At 42.0% G+C, this 18,099-nt stretch overlaps 1 protein-coding gene across 1 annotated transcript in view; it reads right to left on the bottom strand.

The window, feature by feature from the left end:
* The window catches only part of CFAP46 (cilia and flagella associated protein 46), a 363,053-nt gene that overhangs the window by 74,143 nt on the left and 270,811 nt on the right, over positions 1–18,099 (bottom strand). The window contains exons 44-46 of the mRNA XM_082268864.1: positions 11,504–11,683; positions 5,643–5,810; positions 4,605–4,702 (exon numbers count right to left, since the gene is read on the bottom strand). Of these exons, the coding sequence (XP_082124990.1) occupies positions 4,605–4,702; positions 5,643–5,810; positions 11,504–11,683 (446 nt within the window). The remainder of the gene's footprint in view (positions 1–4,604; positions 4,703–5,642; positions 5,811–11,503; positions 11,684–18,099) is intronic.

Below are 18,099 nucleotides of genomic sequence, written 5' to 3'. Positions count from 1 at the left end.
TTTTAGCTTCATCACACATCTGAATAGCGCACTACCCTTTTATTTTATATTTCTCTTTGCAAGCTCTTGAGTACTTGTGTTGGTGAGTGCTGCAGTTCATTTATAGGTGTGGATAGTAGCCATCCCAGCAGTGCATCTGTTCTCGCACTTTAACCTCCCTGGCGGTATGATTATGTCTGGAATTACATACCAAAAGCGGTACAATTCTTTTCATGGAAATTTGGCGTTATGTATTATAGGCCTACAATTCTTAGTAATTACTGACCTAAACCTGACCAAAACAAGACTCTAGTAGACATCCCAGATGTGATAAATTTGAAACACAAACGCATGAATTATAATCGAATCAATAATATTATTTTATTATTTAATATATAATATATATAATAAAATTATATTATTGATTAGATTATAATTCATGCATTATATATTATATATAGATATATGTGTGTGTGTGTGTGTATATATATATATATATATATATATATATATATACACACACATATATATATATATAATATATAACGCATGAATTATAATTGAATCAATAATATAATTTTATATATATATATATATGCATATATATATATGCATATATATATATGCATATATATATATATATATATATATATATATATATATATATATATATATATATATATATATATATATATATATAATATAATATAATATAAAGTGTGTTTTGTGCAACGTTTTTTTTTTTTTTTGAATTTCCCTCCCTAGTTCCGCTCCCATGCAGCATTGCTGCTGCAGGGAACGGAACTAGGAAGTGATCGTACCGACGGAGGGACGGAGGAGCGGCGGGACTCTCGGCTGGCGGTCACAGCAATGAGAGATCATCGCTGGATCGCCAGGATAAGGTAAGAGAAGCTCCGCTGCGCTCTCTGCAATCCACCCCGAGCGTGACTCGGGGTTACCGATCCTGCAATGAAAAATCAACCCCGAGTCACGCTCGGGATTACCGCTAAGGTGGTTAAATATAGAAGTATGTACAAGGCCATTTTGCACACGGTTAGACTTAGTAGGTAAAAGGAGCTTGGTGAGGGTCAAAAACACCTGCTAACTGCTCCTTCTGCACCCTGTAGCGTCTAATATAGCACTTTTCCCAGTTATCCACAACAAACATACAGCAATAAAGGTAAGAAATAATGATTCCTATAACTGTTCTAGTTGGTGACCCAAGATAACACAGTCACTAGGTAAGCATCACAGAAAATGAAAATTGTTTTTAGAAGGGAAGACAGCAATGGAAAACTCTACATTTCTCTTGAAAGAAAAACTGAAACCTAGACCTGATGGGGAAAGGAGAAAAAAACTTTTCTAGGTACCTCAGGGATGGAACGAAATACAATGGAATAACTAAAATGAAACCTGGGCACAATACTCATGTTGAGGGAGACTTTGAAGTAGCAAACGATTTAAATAATTATTTCTGTTCAGTCTTCTCAGAAATAAATTTCACTAGGAATAACTATTTAACAAAAGAACTGATTCGGTTAAAGCATAAAAAAGCAATGGGCCCCAATGGTACTCATCCCAGAGTTTTAGGAGAACTTTGAGGTATAGTTGTTGGACCATTAACAGATCTTTTTAAATTATCTCTTCTAACAGTAAACGTTCACCATGACTGGTGGACAGCTAATATTGTACCTATTTGCAAGAAGGGCAGCAAGGTATAAGCTGGCAATTACAGGCCAGTGAGTTAAAACATCAGTTGTAGTTTAGATAATGGAATCACTCCTGATAAGTAGGATCATTAACACTTAAAAACACACAACTTGCCGGACACAAAGCAGCACAGCTTTACTGAGGCAAGATCATGTCAGAGTAATCTGATTTAATTCTTTGACTATATCACTAATGTTTTGGCCCAGAGTGGTGTTGTGGACATAACCTATCTCAATTTCAGCAAGGTATTTGATACAGTTTCACATATTGCTCCAATACAAAAGCTGTACAAGCTAGGGCTTAACCCTTGGGTGGTTAAGTGGATATGCAGTTGGCTAAAGGATAGATACCAGAGTGTGGTTGTAAATTGGAATCATTCAGAACAGAGATCATTCACTAGTAGTGTTCTATTTAATCTATAAGTAAGTGATATAACTAAAGGGTTGGTGGGTAAGGTATGTCTTTTTTCTGATGACACAAAGGTGTGCAATAGGGTTGATATCCATGGAAGTGTCTGTAACATGGAACATGCTTTGGCATTGCTGGAAGATGGTCAAAACAGTGGAAAACGAGTTCAATGTTTCTAAATGTAAAATAATGCACCTAAGGAAAAAGAATCCCTTAAGAGAGTACAACATTGGGGGTACAGTGTTGGCCACCACAATGTAGGAAACATATCTGGGAGTGCTGATCTCAGATGATTGCAAAAGGAGCAAACAGTGTGATCAGACAGTGGGAAAAGCAAATAGAATTCTTTTTTTTTTTTTTTTTAATCAGAAAAAGAACTTTATTAGGAATGGCATAAGACAATAAAACATTGCACAAGAAATACATAAAGTATAATACACAACCATATAGGATTCTGGATTACAATGTTAGCTAGTGCAAAATGAACTCAGCAGAAAAGAAAGAACATCAGTGCCATGCCATACATATCATTAAAAAAAGGGGCAGAAAAACAAGAACAGGAAAAGCAACCAAACACTCGTTGCTACTAACAGTTCAGCTGCCAAAAGCATATGAACACCTACATAAGCAAGCGGTTTAGGACAAGTTGAGGAGGAGCCACCGCTGGGGAAGCCAACCAGGAGCCCCAGATTTTCTCAAAATTCAGAGGAGTTTTTCTGTGATAATATGTGTGTTTTTCACGTATCAGAATAGAGTTGACAGATTGGATCCACTGAGCACCAGCAGGGGGCCTGGAAGACATCCACACTCTAGTGATCAGCTTTTTAGCCAAGTATAGAAGTCTAAGTAGAGCCACAAGAACATGCGGATGGTACAGCGTTTCATTCAAGCCACCCAACAAGCACGCCAGCAGATCCAACTGAATCTGAACCTGGTATACACTATTAATAGTGGACACTACGAATTGCCAGTAGTGCACCAATTTGGGGCATTTCCAAAGCATATGAATGAAATCACCTGTATGTAAATTACATTTGGGGCAGAGGGGAGAGGAACGCCCACCCCACGCATGAAGTTGTGCCGGGGTCCTATAAGTGCGGTGTAGCACAAACAGATGGGACAGTTTATGGCTAGCAGAGACAGAGACCAAGGGGCCCACCTCAAGGATCTGCTCCCAACGGTCACCATCAATGGGGCCAAGATCGCCCTACAGGGAAGTAGGGAAGCATCCTGTAAGGAGGACAATAAGGTAATGTATATTCTGGAAATTATACCCCGTTTCTCACCGTCTCTAAAAATGGATTCCAAAAATGGAGAATCAACCAGTCGCAGAGGGGTATGGCGGCCCTGACTCCGTAGCGCATGAGACAAGCGCATATATTGGTAACGACAATTACTCAACTGTGGATACTCGGCCTGCAATCGAGCCAAGGGTTTAATAGCAGGACCACACACCTGGGAAAAATATTTCACCCCAGCCCGGATCCACCCAGGGAAGGAACCCAACCTAGCGACCTCTCCATAGAAACGATTGTTCCACAGAGGGGTGCGGGCAAAAAATCCGGAGAGATCCAGATTCTGCTTCACTGCCTTCCACAGTTTAACCAGAAGGTAGGAGGTAGGGCAGTGGGGAGGCAACTCAGGGAATCCAAGTTCCATCAAAGAAAAGGAGGTGTATTCCGAGATAGACAGTGTGAGCAAGGCCCGGGAGGGGTCCACACAAGAAGGGAGGTCAAATAGAATTCTAGGATGCATCACTAGAGGGGTAGCAGGGTCATCAGAAGGAAATAGGAGCTCCTGATTCCCCCTATATAGATCTTTAGTAAGACCTCATTTAGAATACTGTGTCCAGTTCTGGAGACCTCACTTACAAATATATATTGATAAGACCGAAGGAGTCCAGAGACGGGTAATAAAAATGGTGAAAGTTCTGGGGGATAAATCATATCAGGAGAAATTTCAGGAACTTAATATGCATTCTATGTCTAAATAGAGGAAAGAAGGGAAAGGGGAGACATAATTGAAACCTTTAAAATACATCAAGGGGATGAATAAGGTTCAAGAGGGCAGTATTCTCAATACGAAACCAAGATCAAGAACACAAGGACATGACCTCACACTAGCAGGAGGAAAGTAATCTTAGAAAGTACTTTTTTATTGAAAGGGTAGTTGATGATTTGAATAGACTTCCAGCAGAGGTAGCGAGTCAGTCAACAGTTACTGGCTTTAGAAATGCATGGGACAAAGATCTACACTGACACAAAAAAATTCCAGAAAAAAACCAACATAAATAAATTAAAAAATAAAATAGCAGACTTGATGGTCTTATTTCTGCCATTACTTTTCTATGTTTCTATGTTACTTGAGGACAGAAGTTCAAATACTGTACCAAACTATACAACAAAACAACCTGTAATACATTGATAAAGTGAACAGAAGATACGTGAAAGAAAGTTACTCAATCTCTTAAAAATTAAGTAAAGCTTTAAATAGGATATGCAGTTTACCTGTCTTCTGAATGTTGCAGAATGATAATAGTGAAGTTTGTTGGTAGCTCACCAAACATACTGAAATGCTGCATTGGGACATGCAGATTCCCCCATACCTAAAAGATATGAAAATTAGAAAACATTACTTTGCACAGCTACACAAAGCTTATCTGCCATTAACCCAACAGACATATTTTTTGTATAATTGAACTTGGGCTATGAAAACATTTTGTTTTTTGGTGATTTTCAGAGAACAGTATTCTGAAGACCAGATACAATTTGCAGTTAATTACAGAACATTTCTTTTAAACTATGTTCCATTTCCATCCATCCCAGTGAAACAGCTAGACTACCTGTCTTTTTTTTTTAACTCAAAAATTGTTTTTATATGGTGGTATGTGAAATATAAAAGCTGTGAATTTTCAATAGGTGGACACCTGTAAAAACACTGGCAAAAAGTCGATCTAACACAAGACATTGAGGTGCTTGGTTAAGCCACTCATAATTTAGGTATTATACTTCATTGAAAACACTTGCATTAACAACCAAGGTAGCTGTGTTTGATGGGAGCCACACTACATTACTCCAAGCCAGCCAACATATTGGATACTAGGCCAGGACAATGATAAAAGCCTGCGCCAATTATCTCAAACTCTGCCTGCTTCCCCCATCTAGGTCCCCAGCCAAGTGACACACAGGAGGGGTGTTCTAACAAAATAGGGAAAGAGTGGAGAACAAGCTTGGGGATTCCTGTACTCTCAATGGCTGATTTCTGATTTCTACTTGCTATGCCATTACTGGTTTGAATGTAACACAATAGCTCCGCAGGAGGGATTCTCCTATCAACACTGTCTGCATTGATAGGGGAATCAAATGGTTTTGTCTATCGCTGGCTTAACAATTGCTTTAGTATGCTTTATGTGTATGTGTAGACATAAAGCATATAATAGTCCAAGCCAATTAATGACTGCAGATGTTAATGACTAATTACAGATAAACTGCATTTCATGTATGTTAATGTCAGCACTTCGAAATTACAGTATCTGCGATTCTTACTCTTGAGATGGTGGCCAGTTGTTGCTCAACCTGTTTCCGAAGAAATCCTTCATCTCCTTTCTCTTGTAGATAATGCAGGAGGTTCAGTGTTGCTGCAAACTGAGAGCTACCAGTATTGCGTGTTGCTGTTAGCACAATGTTTTCAATCATCATACATGAAGAACAGCTCTATGGAGATACAATGCAAATACAAACCAACATAGTGATAATAATGATCAACTTTTGACAAAATCTAACTTTCATGGAATATCTTCCTCAATACCCAAACATACAATAACATTTTATAGCCAAATTGACACAAAAAAAAACCCTTTTAAAAAAAAAAGAAAAAGGGTTTGGGGGGCTGGGTAGACCTGTGGGTCTATTGCCCACCACAATGCTTGCTTCTGGTCTACAATGTGCTTACTGAAAGAAAATCGTACGCGTTTAGGAAATAGTCTGCGGAGCTTGTGAGATTTGCAACACCGAGGGCAAAAAATGCCCAAAAAAACGCCTGCGCCAAAAAAAAAAAAACGCCCAGGTGTGTTGTTGCAGGCGTTTTTATTGGGCATTTTTTGGGGTCTTTAGAGGCAGGCAAAACATCTGAAATTCTGTATTGGGGTATATATACACACACACTTATATGTATTTATACACATACACATACACATATATAGGTGTTATAACAGAGAAGCCATATGGGTGTTAATTATTTCATTAGCGCAAGCATAGTGTTCTGCTACTTTCACACCTATATATGTGTGTGTATATACATACTCCTACACAGAAGTACAGATGTTATGCCTGCCTCCAAAGACGCCCAAAAAATGCCCAAAAAAACGCCAGCTACAAAAACGCCCAGGTGTGTTTTTGCAGCAGGCGTTTTTTTTGGGCATTTTTTTGGGGTTTTTGGAGGCAGGCAAAACATCTGAAATTCTGTATAGGGGTATATATACACACACACTTATATGTATTTATACACATACACATATATAGGTGTTATAGCAGAGAAGCCATATGGGTGTTAATTATTTCATTAGCGCAAGCATAGTGTTCTGCTACTTTTACACCTATATATGTGTATGTGTATATATACATACATGTGTGTGTGTGTATATACCCCTACACAGAAGTTCAGATGTCATGCCTGACTCTAAACATGTCCTCAAAAAAGCCCTATAAATGCCTGCAACAAAAAGCAGGGTGACAGGAGCAAAGCCACTATCCGGTTCTATAAGTGTTCTAAGAGAAACAATCTTTTCTCTATAGCGGTCACCCTGAAATGGAAGGGTTTTGTCACCCTGCCATAGCAGTCAGAGTCAGTTAACCCTACACTACACTACGGTCCCCTTACACTTAACACTTTCCCTACAGAAACTAGATTATTAAATCTAACTATAGTGGAAAATAGTACCCTAACTACACTAGATATCCCTTTCCTCACACTAATAATTGCTAAATGACACTTTGAGAGCAGAAGTAACAGAACTGCTTCCACTCTCTTCCACAGACCTGTATTAAAATGGTAGAGATTTGGTGGGGCTATCTTATATACTGGGGGGCGTATTCACTAATGATTGGCCTCTGGACCCCCTAGTCACTCCAATCACATTCCTAGCATTCTCCTACCCCCTCAATTGGCTTTTACTGATGGTTCCGGTCCAATCACGGGCTTTTAAAGCCCAGTTCCTGTCCCATTGCATTTTGGTCGGTTCTGGTTGCCGAATTCCAAACTTTTTCAGCAAAAAGTTCGGAATTCGGCCGAATTTCGAACAGTCAATGTTCGGGTCGAACCGATGGTCGACCCGAACCGTTCGATCATCCCTAGTCAGTATCCTAAAACCGAACTCCAACCACAGACATCTATTGTATTAATAATTCCTAAAGCGAACATTTCTACCTTCTTTATTAAATTGCCAACAGCAATTAAATAAGTTTAGACATAATATAAAAATGATTAGTGACACTTAGCTCATTAATATTAATGTTCACAAATCCCAAGCTGCCATTTTAAAAATCAAAGTTAATCGGTGGCAGGCTTCTTATATTTACTTCACCAATGACATCTATGCAGAAAAAAAGCATGTATTTTCCTGAGAAATCTTGCAAGAGCTCAGGAAATGCTACACTATTTTTTTCTTTTCTTGTAAGATCTCGCAGATAAACTACAAGAGCTCCCTGGAAGGCACTAGTGATGTAGTATTCTCAGGGCCAGGGCTAGATCACAGTACATAAATAGTGCCAATTTGCAATGCATGCGTAATGTGTTTTATCAAAATGGTAATTAAAGAGGTTGTAAACCCTCTTGTATAACTTTTACCTATAGGTAAGCCTATATTAAGGCTTACCTATAGGTGCTATAAATATCTCCCAAACTTGCACCGTTTAGCAGATATTTACAGCGCAAACTGCCGATGACGTCATCGGCGCAGGCGCTCTGAGGGAACGGCCACCCGTGCCGTTCCTTCAGAGCTCAGTGCCGTGAATGGCGGCTCCCGCGCGCATGCGCGGGAGTGATGTAATCGCGCCTCCGGCCAATCAGATGGCCGGAGGACGCGAACCCGGAAGCGGGACGGCAGGACATGTCGCCGTCCTGTCGCTGAGGTGGCGGCACGGCGGGGGCTTCGTTTTAAGGTAAGTACTACATAATGAGCTAGTATGCGATGCATACTAGCTCATTATGCCTTTCTCTTTACAGGTTTTTTTTTTTGACTTTACTTCCTCTTTAAAACTGTGCTATGGGCATAAACACTCAATCCTAAATGCTGCTGTTCAAAAATACTGATATTTTTAAAATGACAAAGGGGTGCACAGCGCAAATAGGGATGTATCAAGAAATATCCCAAAGGGATATTATAATTGGTGATGTGTATATTAATAAATAAATAAATAGATAAGTGCAATAGTGCAAATGTGCACAATTGCAATGAATTGCCACCATAAATATGTGATGAAAATAATGTACTTCAAAAGCAAATAAAATGGTGCATAATTGCAATTAGTAAACCTCCAAATAGTGCAAACATATATTTCCTTAAATAATAAATAAATAAAATCCCAAATGGTTCAATACATCAAGCAAGTTGCCAGTGAAAAATGACATAAATGAATAATAAATATATATATACAAGTCCCAAACAAAATATAGTCCTTTAAGCAAGTTGCCAGTGAAAAGTGCAATGTGCTTAGGTGCTCCTTATTCCATATACTTCAAGCAAGTTGCCAGTGAAAAAATGCAACAAATAATAATAAATATATAAGTCCCAAACAAAATGTAGTCCTTTAAGCAAGTTGCCAGTGAAAAGTGCAAATGTGTTTAGGTGCTCCTTATTCCATATAAGTGACAATCCGTGCCAAAAATAAGGTGCAATGGTGCAAGGATCCACTCCCCAAAAAAATGTGTTTCATGCTGAGCAGGCAGAGCTGCGTGCAAATGCGTTTTTTCATGTTTTGGGGGAAAGGTTCGCTGTAAGGCAAAAAAAATCTCCCTTTGGTAATGGGGTGTGAAATATTCTCATCACATTGGTTTACTGTATAGTTAATGAATTAGTGTACCAGATACTATAGCCAGAACCCAACTTCCAGCCCTGAAGCTCTCATATAGTGAAGCGATCCTGTCATTTATCTGCCCTTTCTCTCCGGTTGCCCATTCACAGAATGCAAGGTGTTTTGTGAAGGGACAAGAGGAGAGGAAAGAATGGATAAACATAAGGAATGCTTCACTGTATAAGAGCTGCAGCTCTGATAGCCATAGTGCTGGAAACTGAATGCTGGCTATGGTATCAGTGGTGTATTTAGGTTTTGTGCTGCCCTAGGCCTGACTAAACTTGGGCACCCTTAATTTAAATATGATCCACCCCTTCCTGTAAAGGCCACACCCTTTCCTGTTTATGACCCACCCTGTTATCTGTAAACCACAGACCACAACCACAGTGCCCATCAGTGAAGCCCCATCAGCTCCCATAAGTTCAGCTACATCAGTGCCCATCAGTGCAGCCTTATCAGTGCAGCCTCATTACTGCCCATCAGTGCAGCATATCAGTGCGGCCTCATCAGTGGCCATCAGTATAGTCCCATCAGTGGCCACCAGTTCAGCCTCTCAGAGTGCCCATTAATGCAGCCTATCAGTGAATCATATCAGTGCCCATCAGTGCTGCCTTATCAATGCAGTCCTATCAGTGCAGCTTATCAGTCCTGCCTCATCAGTGGCCATCAGTGCAGTCTATTAGTGCCCATCAGGGCAGCATATCAGTGCAGCCCCATCAACTTTTTTCTGCCCCCCAGCAAAGTGCTGCCCTAGGCCTGGGCCTTGTTGGCCTAGGCCAAGATACAGCACTGCATGGTATCTGATACACCAATTAATTTATACAATTTTTTATACAATAAACAAAGGTATTGTAAATATTTTACACTTTAAGACAAAAGGTAACTTTTTTCCCTTAAGAATTTCTATGGATGTTTGTGTCTGCTTTAAACCACTGCTAAACACCCAAATATTTGCTAGCAACATAACCAATAAAAGCACTGCATGTGACATTTAGACCATTTAGAGAGCTAGCAAGCACTCATGGATGAGTTTAACTGCTTGCCGACTGCTCACAGTATATTTACTGCGGCAGTCAGCCCCTCACAGGCAGAGTGATGTAGGTCTACGACGCTCGCCTGTGAGGCTCTGGGGAGCGAGCGCGCGCCCGCGGGGGCGCGCTCCCGCGCGGTCACGGACCCCCCCGCGCGTGTGACCAGCGGACCCGATGTCCGCCGGTCACTCGGCGATCAGCGGGGGAGAGGGAGAATGTCAGGCAGTTTGTGTAAACAAGCCGCCTGTCATTCTCCTTGCTGTAAAGACACTGATCACACGGATCTAGTATGTAGATCCGTTGATCAGTGTCCTTACAGCTCAAGCCACAGCCAATCATAGTAGAAAGCACGCCCCTAGGGATACACACAGCCCCTCCCTCCCAAATAAAGTTAACCCCTTCACTACCAGTGTATTATTACAGTAACAGTGCATATGTATAGCACTGATTACTGTAGAAATGTCACTGGTAACCCCAAAAGTATCAAAAATGTCAGTCAAGGGTCCGATCTGTCCGCCGCAATGTTGCAGTACCGCAAAAAAAAATCGCAGATCGCCGCCATTACACGTTAAAAAAAAAAACCACAAAAATGACAAAAATCTTTCCCTTTGTTAGTAAACGCGATAACTTTTGTGCAAACCAATCAAAATACGCTTTTTGCGATTTTTTTTACCAAACATAGGTAGCATAAAACAAATTGGCCAAAAATGTTAAAAAATTTTGATTTTTACATTTTTTTTGGGGGAATTTCATATAAAAAATGTGAAAAATATTGCTATTTTTGCAAAATGTACGCTCTTTTTTTGTTTATAGCGCAAAAAGTAAAAATCGCACGGGTGATCAAATACCACTAAAAGAAAGCTCTGTTTGTGTGAAAAAAAGGACGTCAAATTCGTTTAGGTACAGCGTCGCACGACCGCGCAATTGTCCGTTAAAGTCACGCAGTGCCGAATCGCAAAATACCCCCTGGTCGTCTAGCAGGAAAATCCTCCGGGGCTTAAGTGGTTAATACTGCAAAAATAAATTTTCCTAAAATGATGGAAAGTCTCGGTAACTAATGACTAAGGCTTTGCAGCATACGCAGTAATCATGCAAAGTACTAAAATTTAAACTTACAAGCTTCACAAACCTCTGTATCAAATCCTTATTATGACTTCATTATAAATCTGTACAGTTCCATTAATTAAAAGATACAAGTTTCATATAAGAAAGTAATATATTGTATATGTTAAAAATTGCACAAAAAAAAGCACAAAAAAACTCAACAGAAGTCACTAACAAAAAAGCTGTCTGGCATAACCGTACCTGATGAAGAGCAAGAAAAAATGCTGATGTTAGAGAGTCAAACTGTCCAAAACATGAACAGATCTCAAGACTTGCTGCTGACAATGTGTCCATAAGCTTGTTATCTATTGCAGCATTAATGGACTGAAGTAAAATCTCATTGGACTGGGCAAGGTAGACTTCTGCCAATGCTCGTCTCGTCTGGGAAATACAATAACAGATGCAATCATTAGTTTAAACAAAACAGAAATCACACTGGTAGATCAAATAATAGCAGCAGGCAAAAACAACTGGATACATTTTATACAGATATAGGGGTTCATTTACTAAAGGTAAAAAGACTGCACTTTGCAAGTGCAGTTGCTCCAGAGCTTAGTAAATGAGCAAAAGCTCTACTGACTTCCATTATCCAATCATAAGCAAGCAAAAATTGAATTATTTTTTGCTTGCACGTGATTGAGTATTCTAGTCTATTAGCCTTTAGTAAATCAACCCCATTGATTCACGTTTCCGTGCTTATAGTGACAACATAAAATCAATAAGAGTAAGCCATTATATCAAGAATGAGCAGAACATAAAATGTAAATAACAGACCCACAGTGAATTAAAGTCCAAATCCACCACTTTGACAATAATAATAAATAAATTGTGTGTAATCCAATGCTTGCAACGCCCAAGTGCACCCCCACCTCTAATTAGGAGGACTCTTACTGGAATTTTTGGACCCTTTATATACTATATAGTCAAATGGGCATGTGAATTAAATCCCATTGACAGGGGATCCAACTAAAACACTGTCTCCAGGGGGCCTAATAGCACCTCCAGACAAGCTCCAGACAAGGCCCACTTCTTGATCCATAATAGTTCACCATACTGCGCTCTCCACTGTGGCCATCATTCCTGCAGCAGACCGTTTCTCCAGCTTCCCACACTGGCAAATTTGTCAATGGATCAGACAATAAGTAGACCTTGTCTGGAGACTTGGAGGTGCTATTAGGCCCCCTGGAGATGGTATTCTAGTCCCCTGCCAATGGGATTTAATTCACAAGCTCATTTGACTCTTTATATATAGAGGGCCCAAAGAGTCCAGTAAGAGTCCTCTTAATAGGAGGTGGCAGTGCACTTGGGTGTTGCAAGCATTGGATTACACAAGATATCTTTATTATTATTCCAGTCCCCCATCCAGGTCCCACACTGCTACTCTTTTCAGGTGGTGGGATCTCTGATCCAGCACTGCAATGCCCCTCTTGAGATTGCTGGTCCCCTGCCATCTCCCTCTGATGAAGTTATTCTCTTCTGGATCCTGAAAGAACTCCACAGCAGCCCATCCATTAAGAAGTGTCCACGTCAGGCAATCACTGACATGGACAACCAAAGAAGGACCCAAACCAGGAAGTAAACAGAAGAGGAAAAGACTCAGGGACAGATCAGTGAATGGAGGGGGTCCCCCACCCATCTTTCATTCACAGATCAGGTTTAATTCATAGAAGTTGAATTATGGCTTCTAATGAACAGAGGAGCTGGCTGGAAAGGACGGACATATTTGGGCATTCTTGATGAATGCCTGTCAAAGCCCTTAGTTCTATTAACCCCATCACGCTTGAAGATTATAGCGGCAGGGGTGGGAGGCATCGTAGGAGGAAAATTTCAGCAAAAGGACACAGCAAGACAAGAGACACATCTCACTGAAGGCAAGTAATGTCCCTGTGCTGATTTTTTACTTTTTGTTTTGTTTTAGGTAAACCTATATCAATCCAGCAGAAATAGGACTCATTTACATTACAGAGTGGAAATTACAGAACATTTACATCACAGGCACTTGGTTATAAAGACACATATTCATTATGGTGCCTTTGTATAACTGGTAGAAATGTTAGACAGTTAGTGAACAGATAGTAATGTGTCAGCAACAATATGTTTCTGAACACTCATTTACATTACAGACTAGAAATGACAGAACATATAAATCACAGGCACTAGTATAACGAAAATGACACATATTCATGATGGTGCCTTTGTATAATTAGTAGCATTGTTCGTCAGTCAGTAATGTGTCAGCAACAATATGTCTCTGCACACAAATAAGTACAGTGTATTATGCTTCTGTGCCCCTGATTGAGATACCAATACTGCTGTTACTGTGCTATCCCGCATATTGTGCTTTTATAGGTAAATGCATTATACTGTATATTATAAGGATATTTCAGATCCTCTAGGTGCTGTAAGTGCATTTACATCAGAAATTAGTGTGAAGTAAGGCAGCATGCTGAACTATGTAGAAAAAATGTTTTCTACGTCCATTCTGTAGGTCAGGGATCCTCAAACTACGGCCTTCCAGCTGTTGCAGAACTACACATCCCATGATGCATTGAAAAACTCTGACATTCACAGACATGACTAGGCATGATGGGAATTGTAGTTCCTGAACAACTGGAGGGCCATAGTTTGAAGACCCCTGCTGTAGGTTTTAACACAATCAGACCCAGGATAGCTTTCTTTCTTTATCAATGTATTGGAAAACAAAAATTATTTCTTTCTTTTTTTTTTATTTGAGTTTTTTTTTTTCCAAATATTTTATTTATTGAGAAAGGCAGTACAGTGGAAAAAACAAACATAAATACAATCGTGATCGAAAAATACCCCAGTCAAATAGGGGAAGCATCTTCCATACAAAATAAACATTCAAGAATGGTAGTACATTAGTGCAAGAGAAAACTGGAAAAACAAGTCTCCACGTCCAAAAGAGGGGGCGAAACACCCCCCCTCGGGACTCGTCTGAACTACAGTAGCTCAAGACACCTGGAGAGGGATACAAGATATCAGCAGGGTATCAACAACTTTTCCCAAACTGCCACTACCCAACCTTTTATAGAATGTTGAAAATACAAGATAAGGAAGTGCAGAGCAGGAGTTCCAAGGGAGGGGAAAGAGTGAAGGAAACAGAGGGGCTAAAGCGAAGAAAGAAGAGAAAAAAAAAAAAAAAGGGGAGGGGAGGTGGGGGATAGGTGGGGCGCCCGACATCGACTGCGTCACCCGCCAATCAAGCGCCAGCTCAAACCTCAGCTCTAAGCGCCCAGTAGTGACTTCCCCTTGTCAGTGAAGATCAAAGCGTTCCAGAATCCCCATGTCTTCTCATATCGTTCCCTTCTATTTTGTGCCGTGAGTGTGAGGTCCTCCATCCGGTTGATCTCCACTAATTTACGCGTGCAATCCTGTATAGTGGGGGTTTTAGTCGACTTCCAAAGCATCGGAATGCAGGCCTTAGCAGCACAGAGCACGTGTGGGATAGTTTACTTCTTACTCTTGGATATCGGCATGGTGGACAAGTGCAAAAGATAAAACTCTGGGGTGTCGGGGAGGGTACGCTCTGTGAGTTCTCCCAGAAGCGCCCGCCCTCCCTCCAGAAGGGTGCAATCCGCGGACATGACCAGAAGATATGCAACATGGTCCCTACACTTTCCCCACAGCGCCAGCAAAGCTCCGACATGTCCAGGAAGAATTTGTGTAAGAGAGAGGGGACTCTGTACCAACGGGTAAGGATCTTATAATTCAATTCCTGTAATTTCGTACAGGTCGGGGTTTTCAAAGCCAGGGTACAGATCTTTAGTCGTTGAGCCGAGGTCAATTGCAGCTGGAGGTCCCGTTCCCACTTCCCCAGACTGGGTAACGCGTAGTCATCTGCCGGGGTAATCAACAAACTGTAGGATTTAGAAAGAGGGCTAGGCAGCCCACCCTCCCCTACGCAAAGGACCTCGAACGGCGTAAGGTCCCTCGCATAAAGCGAAGGGTTCAACAGAGAGTGCAAAAAATGATGGAGTTGGACTGCCCGCCAGAACCCCAAGCGAAAGGGGCCTTCCTGTGCCATCAAGTCTTCCATCGATGGCCAGCAGGTCCCCCGAAGAAAGTGAGAAGCCCGGGTTATACCCCGCGCCTCCAATCCGCGAAGAACTGGATCCGCGATTCCGGGCTCAAATGCCGGGTTCCCGATGATGGGATAAAGCGGGAAAGATGGCGTGGAGATTGTAGGGTTGGACATAAGTGGGCGTATAGTGGCCAACGTCACCCCCACCGTGGGGTGGGAGTGTATAGAGCGGGGGAGATCCCCCGTAATCCACGGTGCCCCACCAAGGGGGGCAGCCAGCTGCTGCCACTCTATCTGCACCCACAGTTTGCCCGTAAAGTGCTGCCGCCTATCCAAGATGCGACTAAGATGCACTGCTTGATGGTATTTCTCCACGTCCGGAAGGGCTAGACCTCCAAATTGTTTAGGCAAGGTCATGTGGCTACGAGATAGGCGGGGCCGCCCATTAGCCCACACAAACCGAAGGAAAAGCGTGCAGATTTGTGTAAAAAAAGAAGACGGAATCTTGACGGGGAGAGCCTGTAAAAGATAGAGAATTTTGGGAAGAATCGACATCTTGAGCAGGTTGCAGCGCCCGAACCAGGAATGCAAGCCCGTGTTCCAGGAGGTTAAGAGCTTACGAATGTGAACCAGAAGCGGGGGAAAGTTCAGTTCATAAATCCTCGACAGATCCGGGGAGATCTGGGTGCCCAGATAGGTAATCGCCGAGTCAGTCCAACGGAATGGCAAGGTCGAGGTTAGGTGGGACAGCAGAGGCGCCGGCATCTCCACCCCCATAGCTTCAGATTTGTGAAAATGAATCTTCAAACTAGAGCAGTAACCTTTATTTGAGTTTTACCTTGCTGTCTTTGATAACTAATAAATCTGAACTGTGGCATGAATATTTGTTTCAAATTTTTGTTCACGATACAATAAAACTATACCAAAGCAACACGGCTGAACCGAGCCAGCGGGCTGAACAACAGAAAAAAAGAACAGATTCATCTATCCAAACAAAGAAGTGCATGGAGGAATCCCCCTGTTGGGATATTGCATTGTATTCTGACAGCAGGACTTGGAGCTGTCAGAATAAATGGATTTTTGTAAAATCTTACCGTAAAATCCTTTTCTCTTAGCTCATTGACAGACGTAGTCCTCGGTGATACAGCACCTTCGGGTTATGTTGCCTCCACAGGAGTAGGACTAGACAGGAAATAAAATGCTCTGGCCACACCCTAGGGGCAGTCCCAGAGGGTATATCCTCTCTCTCTCTGCCTCAGCAAATCAGTTATGTCATAAAAGCAGTCTTTAGAGAATTTAACCCAACCCAACTCAAAAAAAAACAGAGGGGCGGGTACTACGTCTGTCAATGAGCTAAGAGAAAAGGATTTTACGGTAAGATTTTACAAAAATCCATTTTTCTCTATCGCTCATTGACAGACGTAGTCCTCGGTGATACAGCACCTTCGGGAAGTCCCAGAGCAGTATCACAAATGAGCGGTGGGAAAATGGAAATCAAATCCAAATCTAGAAGGCCCAACCGGTGCCAACTAGAAGTTTACAATGCTCATCCTTAATGATGAGACTCAACAAAAAAATTTTCAAACAGAAAAAAACCCTCGAGGTAGACCACCAGTCTCCTCAAATTGCGGCCTGCAAAACCTTGCGGCCAAATGAGGCATCCGCCGATGCCATCACATCAATTTTATAAAATTTTGTAAAGGTATGTACCGACGACCAGGTGGCCGCTTTACATACCTGGACCACTGACGCCTGATGGCGAAAGGCCCAGGAAGTACTGAGCGCTCGAGTGAAGTGCGCCCTAACAGGGAACGGAGGATTCCGACCCTTAATAGAATAAGCCTGTACCACCGTCTGACTGATCCATGTAGATATGGTCGCTGCAGACACAGGCAACCCCCTTCAAGGGCTATCCGTGATCACAAAAAGTGAGTCCGTCTTACGAAAACCACTTTAGGAAGGAAGGATGGATTCGGAAGAAGAACCACCTTATCCCTATGAACCACCAGATCTGGGGAACGACAGGATAATGCGGCCAGTTCTGACACCCTGCGTAGAGAAGTAATGGCCACCAAGAAGGCCACCTTCTGGGAATGTAAGCAAGGGAATCTCCCTAATATCTTCAAAGAGAAGTTTCTGAAGAACCGACCACACTAAATTAAGATACCAGGCGGTAAGGGTGCGCGCACTGGCGGAGCCAGATGTCGCACCCCCTGGATGAAATTCCGCACCAAGGAATGATTAGCCAAAGGTTTCTTGAAAGAAGATTGCTAACGCCGAAAACCTGACCCTTGATCGTGCTCAAGGATAGTTTCTGCTCAACCCCTTGTTGCAGACAGACCAAAATTCGGGTCACCGAATAGGTCTGTGGGGGAAATCCAATAGATTCACACCATGCAATATAAGACTTCCATGTGCTGGAAGTCGCTTTCCTTGCTTTAACTGGAGGTAGGAATAACTGAAGCTGACACTCCCTTGTCCTTCAGTACCTGGGTCTCAATGGCCAGGCCATTAAGCCAGCGACTGTAAAGCAAGATGGAAGATCGGTCCCTGAGACCGCAAATCCTCCCTGAGAGGAAGTCTCCAAGGAGCGTCCGCGACTAGCCTCGCCAAGTCGGCGTACCAGGCTTGACGAGGTCAATCCAGAATTTCCAGAATAACTGGAATTCCCTCCACCTCTATCCTGCGAAGAAGTTCCCGCAGCAACTTGAGAGGATGGAAGGCATGCCGTAGCTGATACTGCCCCCACGGGGCG

This window comes from Pelophylax lessonae, assembly GCF_965119305.1.
Source record: "Pelophylax lessonae genome assembly, chromosome: 9".
Taxonomy (NCBI): Eukaryota; Metazoa; Chordata; class Amphibia; order Anura; family Ranidae; genus Pelophylax; species Pelophylax lessonae.
The sequence above is the reverse complement of the archived record's forward strand: the minus strand, read 5'-3'. Positions and strand labels throughout refer to the sequence as shown.